General features: G+C 32.4%; 1 protein-coding gene across 7 annotated transcripts in view; it reads right to left on the bottom strand.

Moving 5' to 3' along the window:
• Positions 1-1276: 1276 nt before the first annotated feature.
• LOC135195564 (hyccin-like) overlaps positions 1277-15404 on the bottom strand; it is a 56314-nt gene continuing 42186 nt past the window's right edge. For 6 of the 7 annotated variants that reach the window (XR_010310166.1, XR_010310168.1, XR_010310164.1 and 3 more), the window contains one exon: positions 15186-15323. Coding sequence is in view for 1 of the 7 variants with exons in the window: in XM_064221843.1 (XP_064077913.1) it covers positions 14713-15323 (611 nt within the window). In the remaining 6 variants the exon portion in view is untranslated. Of the gene's footprint in view, positions 15324-15404 lie in introns of all 7 variants that reach the window. The other variant, XM_064221843.1, reaches the window with a different exon arrangement.

Below are 15404 nucleotides of genomic sequence, written 5' to 3'. Positions count from 1 at the left end.
TGTGGCTTTCCCCCGCGACTGTTTAAAACTTCTCACTGCTTCCCTTACAAATCTACTTGAAAGATATGATACGACTAAATAGCAATACAGTATGTGTGTGTGTATATATACATATATACAGTGTATATATACATATACAGTGTGTATATATATATATATATATATATATATATATATATATATATATATATATATATATATATATATGTATATATATATATATATATATATATATATATATATATATATATATATATATTTAGTATATATATATATACACAGTGGGCCCCTGTATTTATGTTCTTGGCATTCGTGGACTCATGTACTTGCGGATTTCTCTGAGGACCACATCTATCCATTATTCACAGGAAATTCGCGTATTTGCAGTATTTTCTTTGAGAAATATCCACAAATTACTGCATTTTCATATCAATTCCATGATTAAATGCCCTTTTTGACAAAACTATTAAAAAAAACAGGTATAAGCATTTTGAGTGGGTTATTCTTCAGTTTCCACAAATCAAATAAGGCAGCTTTAAGCATTTTTATAGGGTTTCCAAGTATTCACGGATTCTAGTTATTTGAGGTTGGGCGGGGGGGGGGGGGGTCTGGATTGCATCCCCCTGCAAATACAGGGGTCCACAGTATATATAAAATATAAATAAATATATACTATCTATATTATATATAATAGATATATATAAAATATAAAGATAAATTATATTATATATTATATATATTAGATATATATAATATAGAATATAAAATGGATACATACATCATACATATACATATATAGATGATATAATATTTAATATATATATATATCATATTACATATATAGATATATATAGATTAGATGATATATATATATAATATATTAATATACAAATACCATAACATATAACATAATAATATATCTATAGAGATATATAATATATATATTATATATATATATACAGTATACATATATATATATATATATATATATATATATAAAAAATACATATATAATATATAGATGACTATAAATCTATAATATATATATATATAAAAAAAAATATATATACATATATATATATATAATATAGATATATATATATATATATATATATTAGAACTATATATATATATATATAGAATATATATATACTAATATATATATAATATAATATATGGTATACACATATACATATACACTACATAATATATATATATATATATATATATATATATTATATAATATATATATATTATATATATATATATATATATATATATATATATATATATTTCAGTTCTGATTCTTTAAAATGTTTTTTCCATTCTAACATTAAAAAACTGCCAGGATACATTAGACATAACAAAAGTTGATACAAATAACATAAGGAACACGAAAAAGTGCATAATGTATTTCACATACTGAGAAACACACTACTGAAATGACGAACAATCTTCCATAGGTAGTGGTAGCAGATCATTCTGATCAAATAATATGACAATCAATGCACTGATGTTTTCAATCCATACAATAGCCAGATTACTATGTCCATTTCTAATCGGTGTTAGAAGGTCTATACATACAGTGGAGATTAAAATCTGTGTAATGAAGATAAGGATACAAAATTAGGTCATTACAATTCATATTTGACTTAGACTACAATAAATGGATTTTTAAATTTCACAGCATAAAATAGCCTTTATTTCAATCAAATTCTTGTGGTGCTTCTACTGATGCAAGCTTCATGAAAGCCATACAACACTCATCCTGTTGTCCTTTTCACTGTATCACAATACAAAAAGGCTGACCGAGATCTTCTATTATCCCTCAATTGGAATATCAACAGACAAGTCTCATCGTATTTCATAAAGAGTACGGTATTTGCTAAGCGACAAACAAAAACACTGACCTGATGACAAGACGTTACAAAACGAAAATGTAATATTCCTGAACATGAATTAAAGATGTGAACTACTGGACCACATACATGCTGAATTCCTGTCATGCTCTTTCTCATCTTAGGCAATAGGCATTTTATTTTCATATCTCTGCAGATCTGACTCAAAAACCTAAGTGGACACATTGCATAACTTCACACACGTAAACATTTTTCCTAATGTACAGCGCGTTGAATGACAAGGGAACTCTCCTCCTATGTATAACAAGAAGTTACCTCATGCAGAAATAGTATATTTATATATATATATCAGCACTTACATTACTTTGGATACCTTAGTTTTAATGGTTTGTTAATGTTGGAATATGATATATTTACTGTATATTTCAAAGCAACTCACTATAAAATTAAAGTTCACACCACACACATTTAATATGTATGATCCAATCTTTATTTAAAGTTAAGGCCATACATAATACCTGCATTAGTTACAGTAAAGTAATCAGCGGCACTTAACAGTCTTTGATACTAGGACAGTGGGTAGGGAATTTTTTTTTTTTTTTGTAAAATCGTGACATTCAGGGGGAATATCTGCCAGAATCTTGTTGATCCCTCTGCTTTAAAACAACAGTTACCCTTAATGAAGAGTTTTATTCTCGAACCCCTGCATACCAACCCAACTTAAAAGGTAGGCTAGTAACTTGCAACAACCAGGCTATTTTCAACCTCCCATGAAAATCATTTATGCTTATATCTACAAAATTTTCTAGAGAAATGTCAAATAAATCTCTTCATAAGTAAATGGTTTCAGGGGATAATAAGGAACCCCATTTCACATTTCATATAAATTCTACAACTTGGAAACACAAGTAGTCCCTGCAAGCTGTCATTTGTTTCATTTGTTAAAAGCCAAAAAATGAAGGTGCATGAAACTATGGCTTGAACTACTCTCTCTCTCTCACTTTTTTTTTTTTTTAGAAAAATGTGTTAAGCTCTTCACATAAATTTTCCTGACCTCATCCCTCATTACCCATGAAAACAACATCTAAAGGTTATAAATATACAAAATTAACAATTAGCAATGTCTTCTGAGAAACTTAGTAGGTTGTGATAACTGCAAATGCTGAAACCTTAAAACATTCTTTTATGCGACACCTCTTCAATCAAACGGTGCACAAATAAAAGGTGAACGGCGACCACTCTGTCACTGCAGAGTAATCTCTTGTTTATAAACCCTACTTTAAACATTAAATTTACAGTCACCAATTATTATTGTAAATTACCAGTAGTCTAGAAAAGCTCTACATGAAATATTCTCATACATATTTTTGCAGGGACTACCCAAGTTGCTTTAATAATTACAAATGAGAAAATACAGGTATACACAAAAAAATTACCAAATGAAGGGAACACAATCATAACATTTTCACAGCTACAGTAGTTACTCAGATTAACCATTTGCCCAGATCACCTTGCCCAAACAAGAATTACTGGGATAATCTTCATGATTATAAGAGTTAACATTTTACATCTAACAAACAAATTTTTTCACCAATTATAAATTATTTAAAGTGGTATATATTTTCATAGCATTATGGGAAAGTAAAATTTAGCTAGAGACAAGAGTTGATGGGAATGTCTAAAACATCCTTGAGAAGTTGCTTTTCCTAATTATGTATTATTACAAAGCCCCAAACTCTATACCAGGGGTTAAGAGCTTGCTTTATCACTGTACAATAAAAAAAAAAAAAAAAAAAAAAAAAAAAAGTTACCCTCAAATTCAAGATACTCTGCCTCATCATATACGATACACTAGAAAGGTGTTGTCAAGAAGTGACCAAACTTGTAAGTGGAAAACTTTCTTATATAAAAGCCTACGTAGATAAAATGCCTTTCGTACAAATCAAAAGCCCTCTAAGTCACTACATAAAAGATTTTTGTCCATGAGAGGTGAAAGTAGAGTAGGAACAGAGGCAGGATAAAAAAAAAAAGTTTGTACTTCAGTCATTCCAAGAATATCCCTGATGGTCTGTTCAGGATTCTTCTGATCTCCGTCTCGAGTAACCTATGACTAAGTAGCAGCGACTTCTTTTATTTTAAAAGTGAGGGTGAGTAGGAAATGAGTTCTTCATGGAACCAATATAGTAATGACATCCCAAACTTCAAAGAGCATTTCAGAATTAATAATCTATAGAAAGATCAAGCCAAGGCTGCTTTAAGCTCTTCCTGTGATACGTACTCCAGCAATGAGCTAACCTGAGATGTATTGTGGCAGACAGAACTGAAAAACGTATAATACCTAACACAACATCTCGATAGATATAATGAAATTAAATGTTTCCTCGAAACTAAAATATTCTTTACACTTCCAATTTTTATAGCACGTATCCTGTAAAATGCAACTCTACAGGTATGAATAAAATATATTTCCTGTATTTCAAGGTGATAAGAAAACTGTTGAAGAAAACACAGGATGATACTACTGGGCCAAAAAGAGGGCTTGAATTGAAACCTGAAAATCTACAGTACCTCCATTCAGTTAATCCACTTAGAATTATGAAACGCAGAACATTCACAAAACTGTTACTGTAAGTCACGTACTACTCAGTAATTATGAAGCTCAGCAGATAATGCACGAGGATAAGAAACATTGCTTTACAGTGGATGGAAGCAATTCCTAATGCAATATTTCTTGCTGTTTGGTGAAAGTATGAAAACCAAAGTATCAGATGCAAGCATCATAATACATCACATTACATGGCATCATAACTGGGCCTTACAAAGCATGAATCAAAGCAAACAAAGGAGTTTCAGCTGCAGTTCACTGTTGCTAGTCTGCTATTTACAGAGAACAAAATTTTACATTTCATAAACTATAAGTAACTTCAAAATTTCTCAATACAGCATTTTATTTGTTATCTGCTATCTCACTAATGAAATGTTGTCTTTTTCTCATTTTGTCTACCTCTTATCTTATCCCAGCTTGATATTCTTTATTAAATAAAAAAAAAAACCATTCTTCTCTAAATACAAAACAACAGGTTCCTGAACTGATTTCTCAGTCAGCCTCATTCTAATCATACATCTGAAGAGAAATAAGATTCTACAAATGTTTAGGTAATAGCTGTGTCAGACTTACACCACCAGATATACACTTTTAATGGAACATCACATTGTTAAAGACTTTAGTATTTTTATTTATCTATATCCTCCACATATCACATGTAAAATCTAACACAACACTAGCAATGATTCATAATGTTCATAAAACTTCTTAAAAAGTATACAATCTTTTGATAGCCTTGCATAGGACACTTTAATCGTGAAATTTTCATTTCCATTAGGCTTCTTGTTTTTCAGTGGTAACATTGAGCCTTAATATTACAGTTTCATAGACATAAAGTATTGCTCTAAGTTCGGAAGGAAAAGTGGCTTCGTCAAGACAGTGGTCAACGCGACCCTGAATCTATTCCTTCTTTCACCCACAACAAAACCCCAAATACTCTGTAACAACATTAAATGAACAAAAGGAAAAGTATGCAATCAACAAGTGTACAATCAGTCATAAAATACACCGTAGGTTGAATTGCTGTCATACAACCAAGCAACCCAGTCCCTTTTGTTGCTTTGGAGAGACACCAGTCTGTTCAGAACAATGTTTCTTTTTTAGATTTGAGGGAAAACTGATAAGACGTTTTGGGAAGCAAAACTCGGGGCTACAGCAAAGTATTCTACTGATCAAAACAACCGATCAGGGACTAGATTATGATAATAACAACAATTTCTTAAGAGTTAAGTTGAAGGTCACAATAGGTGACTAGAGTCCTGTGCAATATTTTTACCAGTATATCAGTGTTGTACAAATCTGCTCCAAAAGATACAAAAGATATTTATACCCCTTATAAATAAAACATCACTTACAATCCCGTTCACAACTACGTACAAGCATTAATGATGACAAGTCTTTGGAAGAACCAAGTGAGTGAAACAGATCTAAGTACAGGCAGTCCCCGGGTTACGACAGGTTCGGCTTACGACGTTTCAAGGTTAAGGCGCTTTTCAATTATATTCATCAAAAATTATTTCTAGGGTTACGACGCCTACAATGCTCATCTGGCACAAGAAATATTACACCAAAAATGCAAAATAATCAATATTTGAAGTTTTTTTGATGAAAAATGCAATAAGAATGCAGTCTACATAGTTTTTAATGCACCCAAAGCATTAAAAGTAAGGTTTTCTTAGGATTTTTGATGATGTTTCGACTTACGACGATTTTCGGGTTACAATGCGTCTCAAGAACGGAAGCCCCGTCGTAACCCGGGGACTGCCTGTATTGGGATTTTTGGTATGACATGGTGATAAATGATTCCTCCAAAGCTGGCCATTTCACAGCAAATCTAAAATGAGTCAAATCTGCACTAAGGGAATTATATCTCCAATACTCTGAAGCCTCCTTTATCTGTAACATCTGAGAAGAAAGCCATGGAAGTGAAGTTAAGGTGCTTATCGTAAAAGGTGAAGATAATGAAAGCAATATGTGAAACATTTTCTATTGTTCAACTGGGATAAATTAAAATTTTATAAACTAGCTAATTCTGCTACTTTCTAATTATCTAGTACAAACTATCAACGAAAAAAGGTACTGCGCTCACAAGCTGGAAAATATGAGATATTAAGGATGATAATCTAAGTGGGGCTTCTTAAATTTGAAAAAGAAAATCAGAATTTGACCTCCCATACTGAATCCCAAATATTGACTGTATTGTAAGCAAACTCAAGTGTACTTAATTGAAATGAAGAGAATTCAAACAAGAAGAATGTTGCACCATAATGTGCAAGGGGGCCCTTATTATGTTTTTGGAAACCAGATCATACAACTGCAGTAAATATTAAACTATAACTTGAAAGAGTTCAAGACTGGACTACTGTGAAAGAAATCGCAGGTTTTCAAAATTCCTTGACAGAACAGAGAAAATGAGGAACCTGATAAAATTTGGGCAAAAAAATCAAGATTCAAAACTTGTAATTATACTTTCAAAATTTAGATATCAATGATAGGCACTCCTTAAAAATGGCAAGGTTATAATAACTGGGTGAAATATTAGCCATGAGAGAACTGTATGAGAGGATAGTCAAAATAATCTAAGAAAACACAAAGGAGAGAATTTCACCATTTGACATCTTAGGATTGGTTGTTGGCTTTATAAAGTTTAGGTGTAACACCAAGAACTGGGGCAGCAAAGCCCATTCAGCGCACAACGACCTTCAGAGATTTGAATGCAAGGGAATGGTAAACATTTTCTGGTTTTGAATCAAAGTTGGCAATTATTATGTTTGAAAGAAATAAAGGACCCAAATCGAATGTAATGCCACAGTCCTCATCTTAATAACTCTGTAAGAAAATGTTTTCAGTATCAATTCAACATCCAGTCAAAAACTAGACACCAGACAGGTCTTCAAATGAAATGTCTTCGCCAAATGTATAAATTCCTACTTTCCTTATAGAAATCATAAATAATTACCCAAAATTTTTACAAATTTCAAAAGTGATAAGCTTAAGTCACCACAATATACTCATTACTGAATAGTTTGGGAATAATTTGTCGCTTAATAAGTAAACAACACTATCGTATAGTTTTAAGGCTGGTCTGACAGGTTATAATTTCGCAGCACAAAAAGTTGTGAAATCATTAGTACCAGTGTTTATTAGCTGCGTATGCCCTAATGAAAATTTAGCAGTTAACAGAAATATGGCAGTATCTTTCTCAGATGAGATGTAAATACTTATGAAGCCAAGCAATTTTAACTACAATGATTTTCCAGTACAACCAACCACAAACCTAATATTTTCCATACAACCTAAAAATGAATACAAATTTTCCCTACAAGTTACTGATACATAAAAGCAGGATAGTAGAAAATCTTCAAGCAAATACAAATATAACTTAAAACCCAGGAAAAAAATGATTAAACAGAACTAAATCCCTATATAATTATATCATAAAATACTTTCAAACGTAAAACTCTACTGGCGAAAGCATCGTTAACTTTTCTATTTCACTTCCTCATCCCATCTTACTTAACAGCACTTACCTAACCAAATGCAACTTGTATTTGAAGGCAATAGAAAGTGATTTAAATTTGTGTTTCTGCATTAGATGTTTCTGTAATTCTTCAAAATCCATCTATAAGAGATAAAAATGTACAAAAAATCTTAAGAGAGGTAAGGTACGTTTCGGTAACGTAAAAGCATATCACGACCCAGAAAATACTTTCTTAACCCAGAGAAAAATTTCCCTGCATACCACAGCCATTGGTAATGTATGTATATGCTTATTTCAATATAGGAATAACTGATGAACTTAATAGAATGTGTAACATTCATATTTCAACAATCCACACAGTGCCATGTAAATTTCAGTCACTTGCAGGGAATATAATGTACCTTGGCTATCAATGAAAACAAACAGTAGACCCCAAACTATTCAATGTTCCAGATTTGTGGTTTCAGCTATTTGCGGATTTTTCTGAGGAACGTTATGTCCACTTATTCGCGGAAAACTTGCCTCATCACGGTCTTTTTCATAGAGAAATATTCACTAATTATAGTTTTTTTATCATCATTTTCATGACTAAATGCATTTTTTGAGATAAAACTATTAAAATACTCAGGTACTATAAGCATTTTTAAGAGGGGTTTTTTGGTGTTTAAACTATCAAAATACTAGGCAGTTATAAGCATTTTTAGAGGGGTGTCAAGTACTCACGGATTTTAGCTATTCACGGGGGTTGTGGTACGCATCACCAGAGAATACCGGGGATCGACTGTATTACTTACAAGGAACTCTCAAAATATTTAGAGGAAATGACAAAATGCTTAGAATACTAAATGTTCATTTCCCTGCAAAATATTTAACTGTCATACTATACTGTATAATCTATTTCTATCTTCTCTTTCATCTGTTTTACATTGTGCCCAAACCATAATTCTGTTCAATAATGTAGGTATTTTTGTTTGTTTGTATGGTGTTTTTACGTTGCATGGAACCAGTGGTTATTCAGCAACGGGACCAATGGTTTTATGTGACTTCCGAACCACGTCGAGAGTGAACTTCTATCACCAGAAATACACATCTCTCACTCCTCAATGGAATGGCCGAGAATCGAACTTGCAACCACCGAGGTGGGACGCCAACGTTGCTGTGAACCCCACTTGAAAGTGGAGATGTACTGGGAACTTGTTCACAAAAAACTTTTGGCCAATTACAGTAGCCAAAATTGGTTAAGTTTGCTTAATAACCTGTCAAAGTGTGAACAGATCACCTAAGGCATTATCAAGCCCCAAGTATGTATACAGTACCTAACGGATACAAAAGCAACATAAATTTTTAGCAGCCTCATTTCAAACTAATGCATTTTACTTTTATTCACAGTGAAATTGTTCCATGTATATTAGTGCTCTAAGATTATGCACACAAAGACTGATATCTGCTCTCTGCTCTGTCATATAAAAAGACTGCAATGCAAATGATTTGGAAACTCAAAAGTATCTACTTTCTCATAAAAAATCTCAGGTATTCAAACAATTTTGAGGCATTTACTCTTTCTCAAATTCAAAATCTCAACATTATTCACGAGCTCAACTTGGATAAAGTCTAGCTGCTGTGGCTAATGAGAAGGGGCGGGCCAGGAGTGACCCAACCTAAATTATTTGGTAATCAAGACACCCCTTTAACCTTGTGAAATATTCAGCGATATCTAGCAAGATGGAAGAGAAATTTAATATCTGCACTAAACATGATGAGATGACATGATTAAACATGGACATACGTAACATCAGAATTCCATAACATTCAACTTATTTCAAAACCCCAACTCTTCCCTTCATACATCATATAAACAAATCTTTACAACTTGAAACTGGAAGACTTCAACACAGATAAGTGAGGCTTTCAGTATATACATAATAAGTTATGTACAGAGGCCATAACATCTCATTAAAATTCATAAACAAATTTCTCTAATATAAATGTGAAGATTATAAATTACACAATAAAAACTTACAGCAGTAATAAGACCCTGACTAAAAAATGTAACCCTTGTGACTATCAGAGAAAAAATAGTGAAAGCAACCATCCATCTCCAAGAAAATGATGATAAAACTCATACCGAAGAGGAACCTAATTATTAAAAGCATTTTTCAAATGTTTATGTACATGATATGAACACACAAATGTAGACACATGCAATAATTAATATGTAGTAAACCCATGATATGATGAATCAGTTTTAAGAAGAACCTGTTCTAGACGAAATTTACAATCTACACGGTTCTTATTTTCATTTTCTTTGTATTGTACAAAAAAAAAAAAAATGAGAAATTATTCAAAGTTTAGCAGAGACCACAGAAATGTCTAAATTACATTAGTACAGTAAAGGTTTGTTATACAGGAGATTTCAAAAGGCAGTACATCTAATCATTTTAAGAGGAAAGACAGAAGTTGCTTGCATGTAAAAGGTAAACTAATACAATTCAATACAAATTTCTTTCCAACTATCATCATAGAATTTTTAAAAAATTAGTTATTATTACAATCCTAAATACCAAAAGGTGGACTAAGAGTATTGCAATAGTATCATTAACAGATAACAATCCTGTAATCTTTTCATAATTTCCCATTCGCAGGGTCATTATGAGGGGGATAACTTTATACTTACATATCAGATACTCTGCACTTAATCAAGCTTTCTACAATCTGTGCAAGCATAAAATTTGGATCTATTGATGTATGGGATGAATGTTAAACAGCAAAACTAAAGAGAAACAAAATATAAATTACAGTACACAGATTGTAGGGAGCGCCACCTCTCCTTATATCAAACAACAAGTTCAAATGAGAGATTTTCCTTCAATTACAGGTACTGTATTCACCAAATTCAGAAAACCAGGTAATCTACTAATCAAGAGCTATGAATTATATTGGTTAAGTCTTAAAAATAGTTCAGCCAATTAGCCAATCAGTCAGGAGAGAAGCCTTCATGATATTGACTAGATATCTACCCTCAGCTCCAAAAATACAAACAATTGATATCTGTATCATATGGGTGAACCTTTCCCACTGAATGAAATATTTCTGACATTTTACTACTCCACTTATAATCGCATAAAAAATTACACATTTATAATATTTATCACTTTCATTAATCAAAAAAGTAAGGAAAGTATTTTTCAGTTCATTACTTTAAATAAGAGCAAAATCTGATCACTGGATCCATTACAGTATAATTTTCAATATCTATGAAATAAAGACATATTGTACCATTCCACCTTTTGGTACAAAAAAGTGTAATTAAATTTATGAAATGAATGAGGTTTGTATAAAAACAGCTTATCAAAAGGCAGTGGTAAAAGCATTTTAAGAATGGAGTTGGAGTTATCTTAATGAAATGATACCCTATACTAATACGTATAACCTAACATGAGAGTACAAAATATTACAACTGTATTCCTCAGAACAAGTGACCTTAAATGAAGAGACACCAATTTACGATACAGATTACACCAAAATATACAGAGCCTGCAACAAGAATATATTAACCACAAATCAATTATATATTTCAGAAAATAAATCTTGTAATATTGTATTCTACAAACCATACAATTCAGTTTCTAAACTGGTGTTTGTATACCTTCTCCCAACTTAAAGAGTACCAACTACATCAAGGTACTTTTGTTAAAGACAGTGGAATATTTCTACCAATGGTAATATGAAAAAAATGTACAACTCAAAATACCTGAATTGCAATGAACGAAAACATTGTGGATTAAATTTCCACCTCAAAAACAAAGCACTAATTTTCACTTGTGTTTATTCATTAGCCGAGTATAAAGCGAAGCTTAAATTAGTAAATGCACAACATTGCTTACAAGCAAAAAACTGAATAAAATTAAAACCTTTACAAATACAGCCTGTGTAAGAACACATCATGAGAGGCTTCAATGCTCTGCCATCAGGAGCATCCAGCTCTGTGAGGCAAGATAGATATTTTTTTTTTAAAGTCACCATGTTGAATCTAACTTCCAGAATACTCGACAGAAGTTATCATTCAAAAGAACTTCGTTTTTAGTATGACTCTCACTGTTGAATCAGACAAGTCACTTTTCTATACTCTCACATAACTGGTAAAGATGATGATTCGTTTATGAGTGAAAAGTGAAAATTACTGTAGAAAGATAACTGAAAGAAGTTAGACAGTTAGGCTGGAAGAAATAAACTGAACAAATTTTGTATTAACGTGGGACTTGAGCTTTGAAAGGTACAAACACTAGTATACTGCTTGCCACTATTTTGCCCATTTCACTGGTAAGAGACTCTTTGAAATCCTGATAACAATGAGATACAAAATCTTCAAGACACCATTTTTTCCTAATTTTACAATTACGTATTCTTTTGAAGAGACATGAAGATAGCAATACACAGTCAAGAGTGAACATGAAATAACATTACATACTGAAGACAGTGACAAACTCCAGAGGAATTCTGCACGAATAAAAAATATTAGTATAACAAAATTGCATATTTGCAAAGCAAAAGCTTTCTAACTTTTTTTATCTCTTAATATGGTTGGAAAAAACTAATGATATACAAATATCTGGCAAATATATACTTAAATAGGGTGCAAAACGCTTACTTAAATCTACTTAATAAAAAAGGCAGATAAAAGATTCAATCACACCAACAGTCAAATATACACAATAAACTTCAAAGTATACATTCCTGAGCATCCATGTGTAAAAGTGAATTGATGTAAAATTGACTGGTAGCTATACGTACTAGATATCTGGTTTTATATGTTAAAAAAAAAAAACTTCTACCATTTGGACCCACAGCAAAGTTTGGTTTAATTTGGACCATTTGCTTAGCAAATAATAATCTAGAAAGTTTAGTTTTCATTCTGATTAAGCTTCACGGGAAATACTAGACACAAAACAATCAAGAGAAATCTGGAGCATTGAATAATGTGTGAAAAACCTCAACTAAAACAAATGTAGTACGTAGATACTTACTGGGATAGACTGAGAAGATTGTTATAAATGGAATCAATGCCTGTCTATAAATAAAAAAATCTTCGGTAAAATTTATTGGATACTTACCCACTGTTAAAGATAGCTTATATCTCCTTGCCTACTGGTACAGATTGCCGAGATACTATAAGCTATCGTTGACGGTAGGCAAGGTTCATCGCATATAATTTGATTTCCACACCAGGGTAAGGGAAGAGTCTAGAGGAACATTTACTTGATTCAATATCAAAATTTACTTTTATAATGGCAGTCAGCTTTACATATCATCAGGAACATAAACTTGTGTGAGGGCTTTATTGTGCATTGAAAAGATATTTCACGTTTTTTATTAACTCCAATGAAAATATTGATCAAAGAGAGCGTAAAAGGTCACTGATATGTATCTTAGGATCTTCCAAGAAGGAGGCTTGTAACTATTACCTTCATAGCCTAAATTAACAAGAAAAATTATGAGTTACTTATTTACGGTATTGTACAGATATGCCAGCAAACATATTTTTAAATACTGCAATTATAAAAGCTATATCATAACAGCTAAGAAGCCATTTATGCTTACTAATATACAAGAAGTTATTGTACAAATTATCTCTTTTCTTTTCAAAATGAATCACAGGGGAGAGGTATTGGGAATGGAAATAAAAATTAAGATAAAAGTTGCTATACTGAATATCCTTGAAGCTCCAACAAAATCTTTTTGCCAAAGTAAGATACTGCTCATGTCATTAAACTCAGAAATAACTCTTCAAACACACCATCTACAATGAAATGGCTCAGCCTCTATTCTCATTAAAATGGTAGCCATAGGTGAATGCTACAGATGCTACCAGTACCCAAATTGTTCATTTTCTGTAAAATAAGCAAGAAAGAGATGAAAGCAGGGAACAAAAGACAACTAAAGCAAAAACGAACTTTTCACAAACGAAACAGCAGAGTTAAGAGTCCCCTTGCGTACCTGAAGTACGGCTTCCCCAAGACACAGAGGGAACATTTGAGTAACAAAAGTAATTTTAACAGCAATGAATAAAAACAGATGTTTCTTAGGTTTACGGGGCACTAGACGTACTAAACTCAATTTTTTGAGTTGTAATTATCGCTTTTGAGTATGGTACGTACATAGAACAATCATCACCAACAGTTCATTATTATACACTCAGCACCTAAACAAACAAAAGGAATATTTGTATATGAAAGAATCCCACACGCTGAACACATACCCATACTGTAAACGAGTGCAAATCAGGCGAGCAAAGCTTCAATGAAATGATTACATCATACTGCTTGGCAGCTTGTAAGCTTAAGTCACTTCAGCAATCAGCATACATAGGAAACAATAATCAACAACAAATCATTTTCCTCCAGCACATCATCCCATATAAGAAGCATATGAACTGGTATTTAGAAAATGATCGAATAGGAAACGATAAAATCAAATGTTCACATTAAGCAGATTGAAATTCCGCATTATGTACCATCAGCACACAAAAATTTTTAATGTGTAAAACTCTCATAAACAAAACCCCCAAAAAAACAAGGTCTTGAAGTAAAATAAGCTAAAACATTAACTCAAAACTACTAGGACTCTTAGAAACCTATGGACTTTATGGAATAAAATCTCAACATTCACCTAAATCTATCCGTCAACAATAAATGCATATGCCAATATACATTTCCCTTGAAACCCCTTTGTTCTATACTGGAAACCCTATTCGCCCTCTAAGCAGTGACCTACATTTTTGTGATTAGATTTTGCCCACCGTTTACTTCTAATGGACTTCTGATTGGATGCACCACATGATCGAGGACTTCCTCTTCTCTCTTAAAGTCTTCTCCTTCACTGACTGGCGGCGTGATGTCTTCCGCAGACGTGTTCGTCTCGAAGTGTCTCGGAGACTTGAGTATGGCTTTCATTTCAAACTGCTGCTGCTGAGACTGCTGCTGCTGCTGCTGGCTCGTGATGATGGTGACGTCATTGCCGTCAGAATCACTGTTCATTACAGCACTGTTACGATTACTACTGGTTCCGTTACGGTTCTCTTTGTCTTTTTCCTTGTCGTGCTTGTGTTTTTCTTTCTTTTCACTACCCTTTTTCTCACCATCCTTTTTGTCACCGTTTTTGCTCTTCTCTTTTCTCTTCCCTAAATTAGGTATTGGAATGTTTGGAGTCACAAATTTTTTCTCTTTGCCCTCTTTGTCTTTGTCTTTCTCTTTGTCCTTCTCTCTACCTGAGCCTTGAGGAGTTCGAATGGGTTTGTTTGAAATTTTTTCATCACCATCCCCTTCTTCTGAAATAGAATTGAGCGGTTTCCCATCCTCCGTCTGCTGAATGGGAATATCATCTGTGAAAAGATTATGATTTTTAAATCCATTATGATTATGCCAAAGAAAAAAAAAAAGGTGGAAGAAGGTAATACTCCATA

The sequence above is a fragment of the Macrobrachium nipponense genome, chromosome 16 (genome assembly GCF_015104395.2).
Source record: "Macrobrachium nipponense isolate FS-2020 chromosome 16, ASM1510439v2, whole genome shotgun sequence".
NCBI classification, from domain to species: Eukaryota; Metazoa; Arthropoda; class Malacostraca; order Decapoda; family Palaemonidae; genus Macrobrachium; species Macrobrachium nipponense.
The sequence above is the reverse complement of the archived record's forward strand: the minus strand, read 5'-3'. Positions and strand labels throughout refer to the sequence as shown.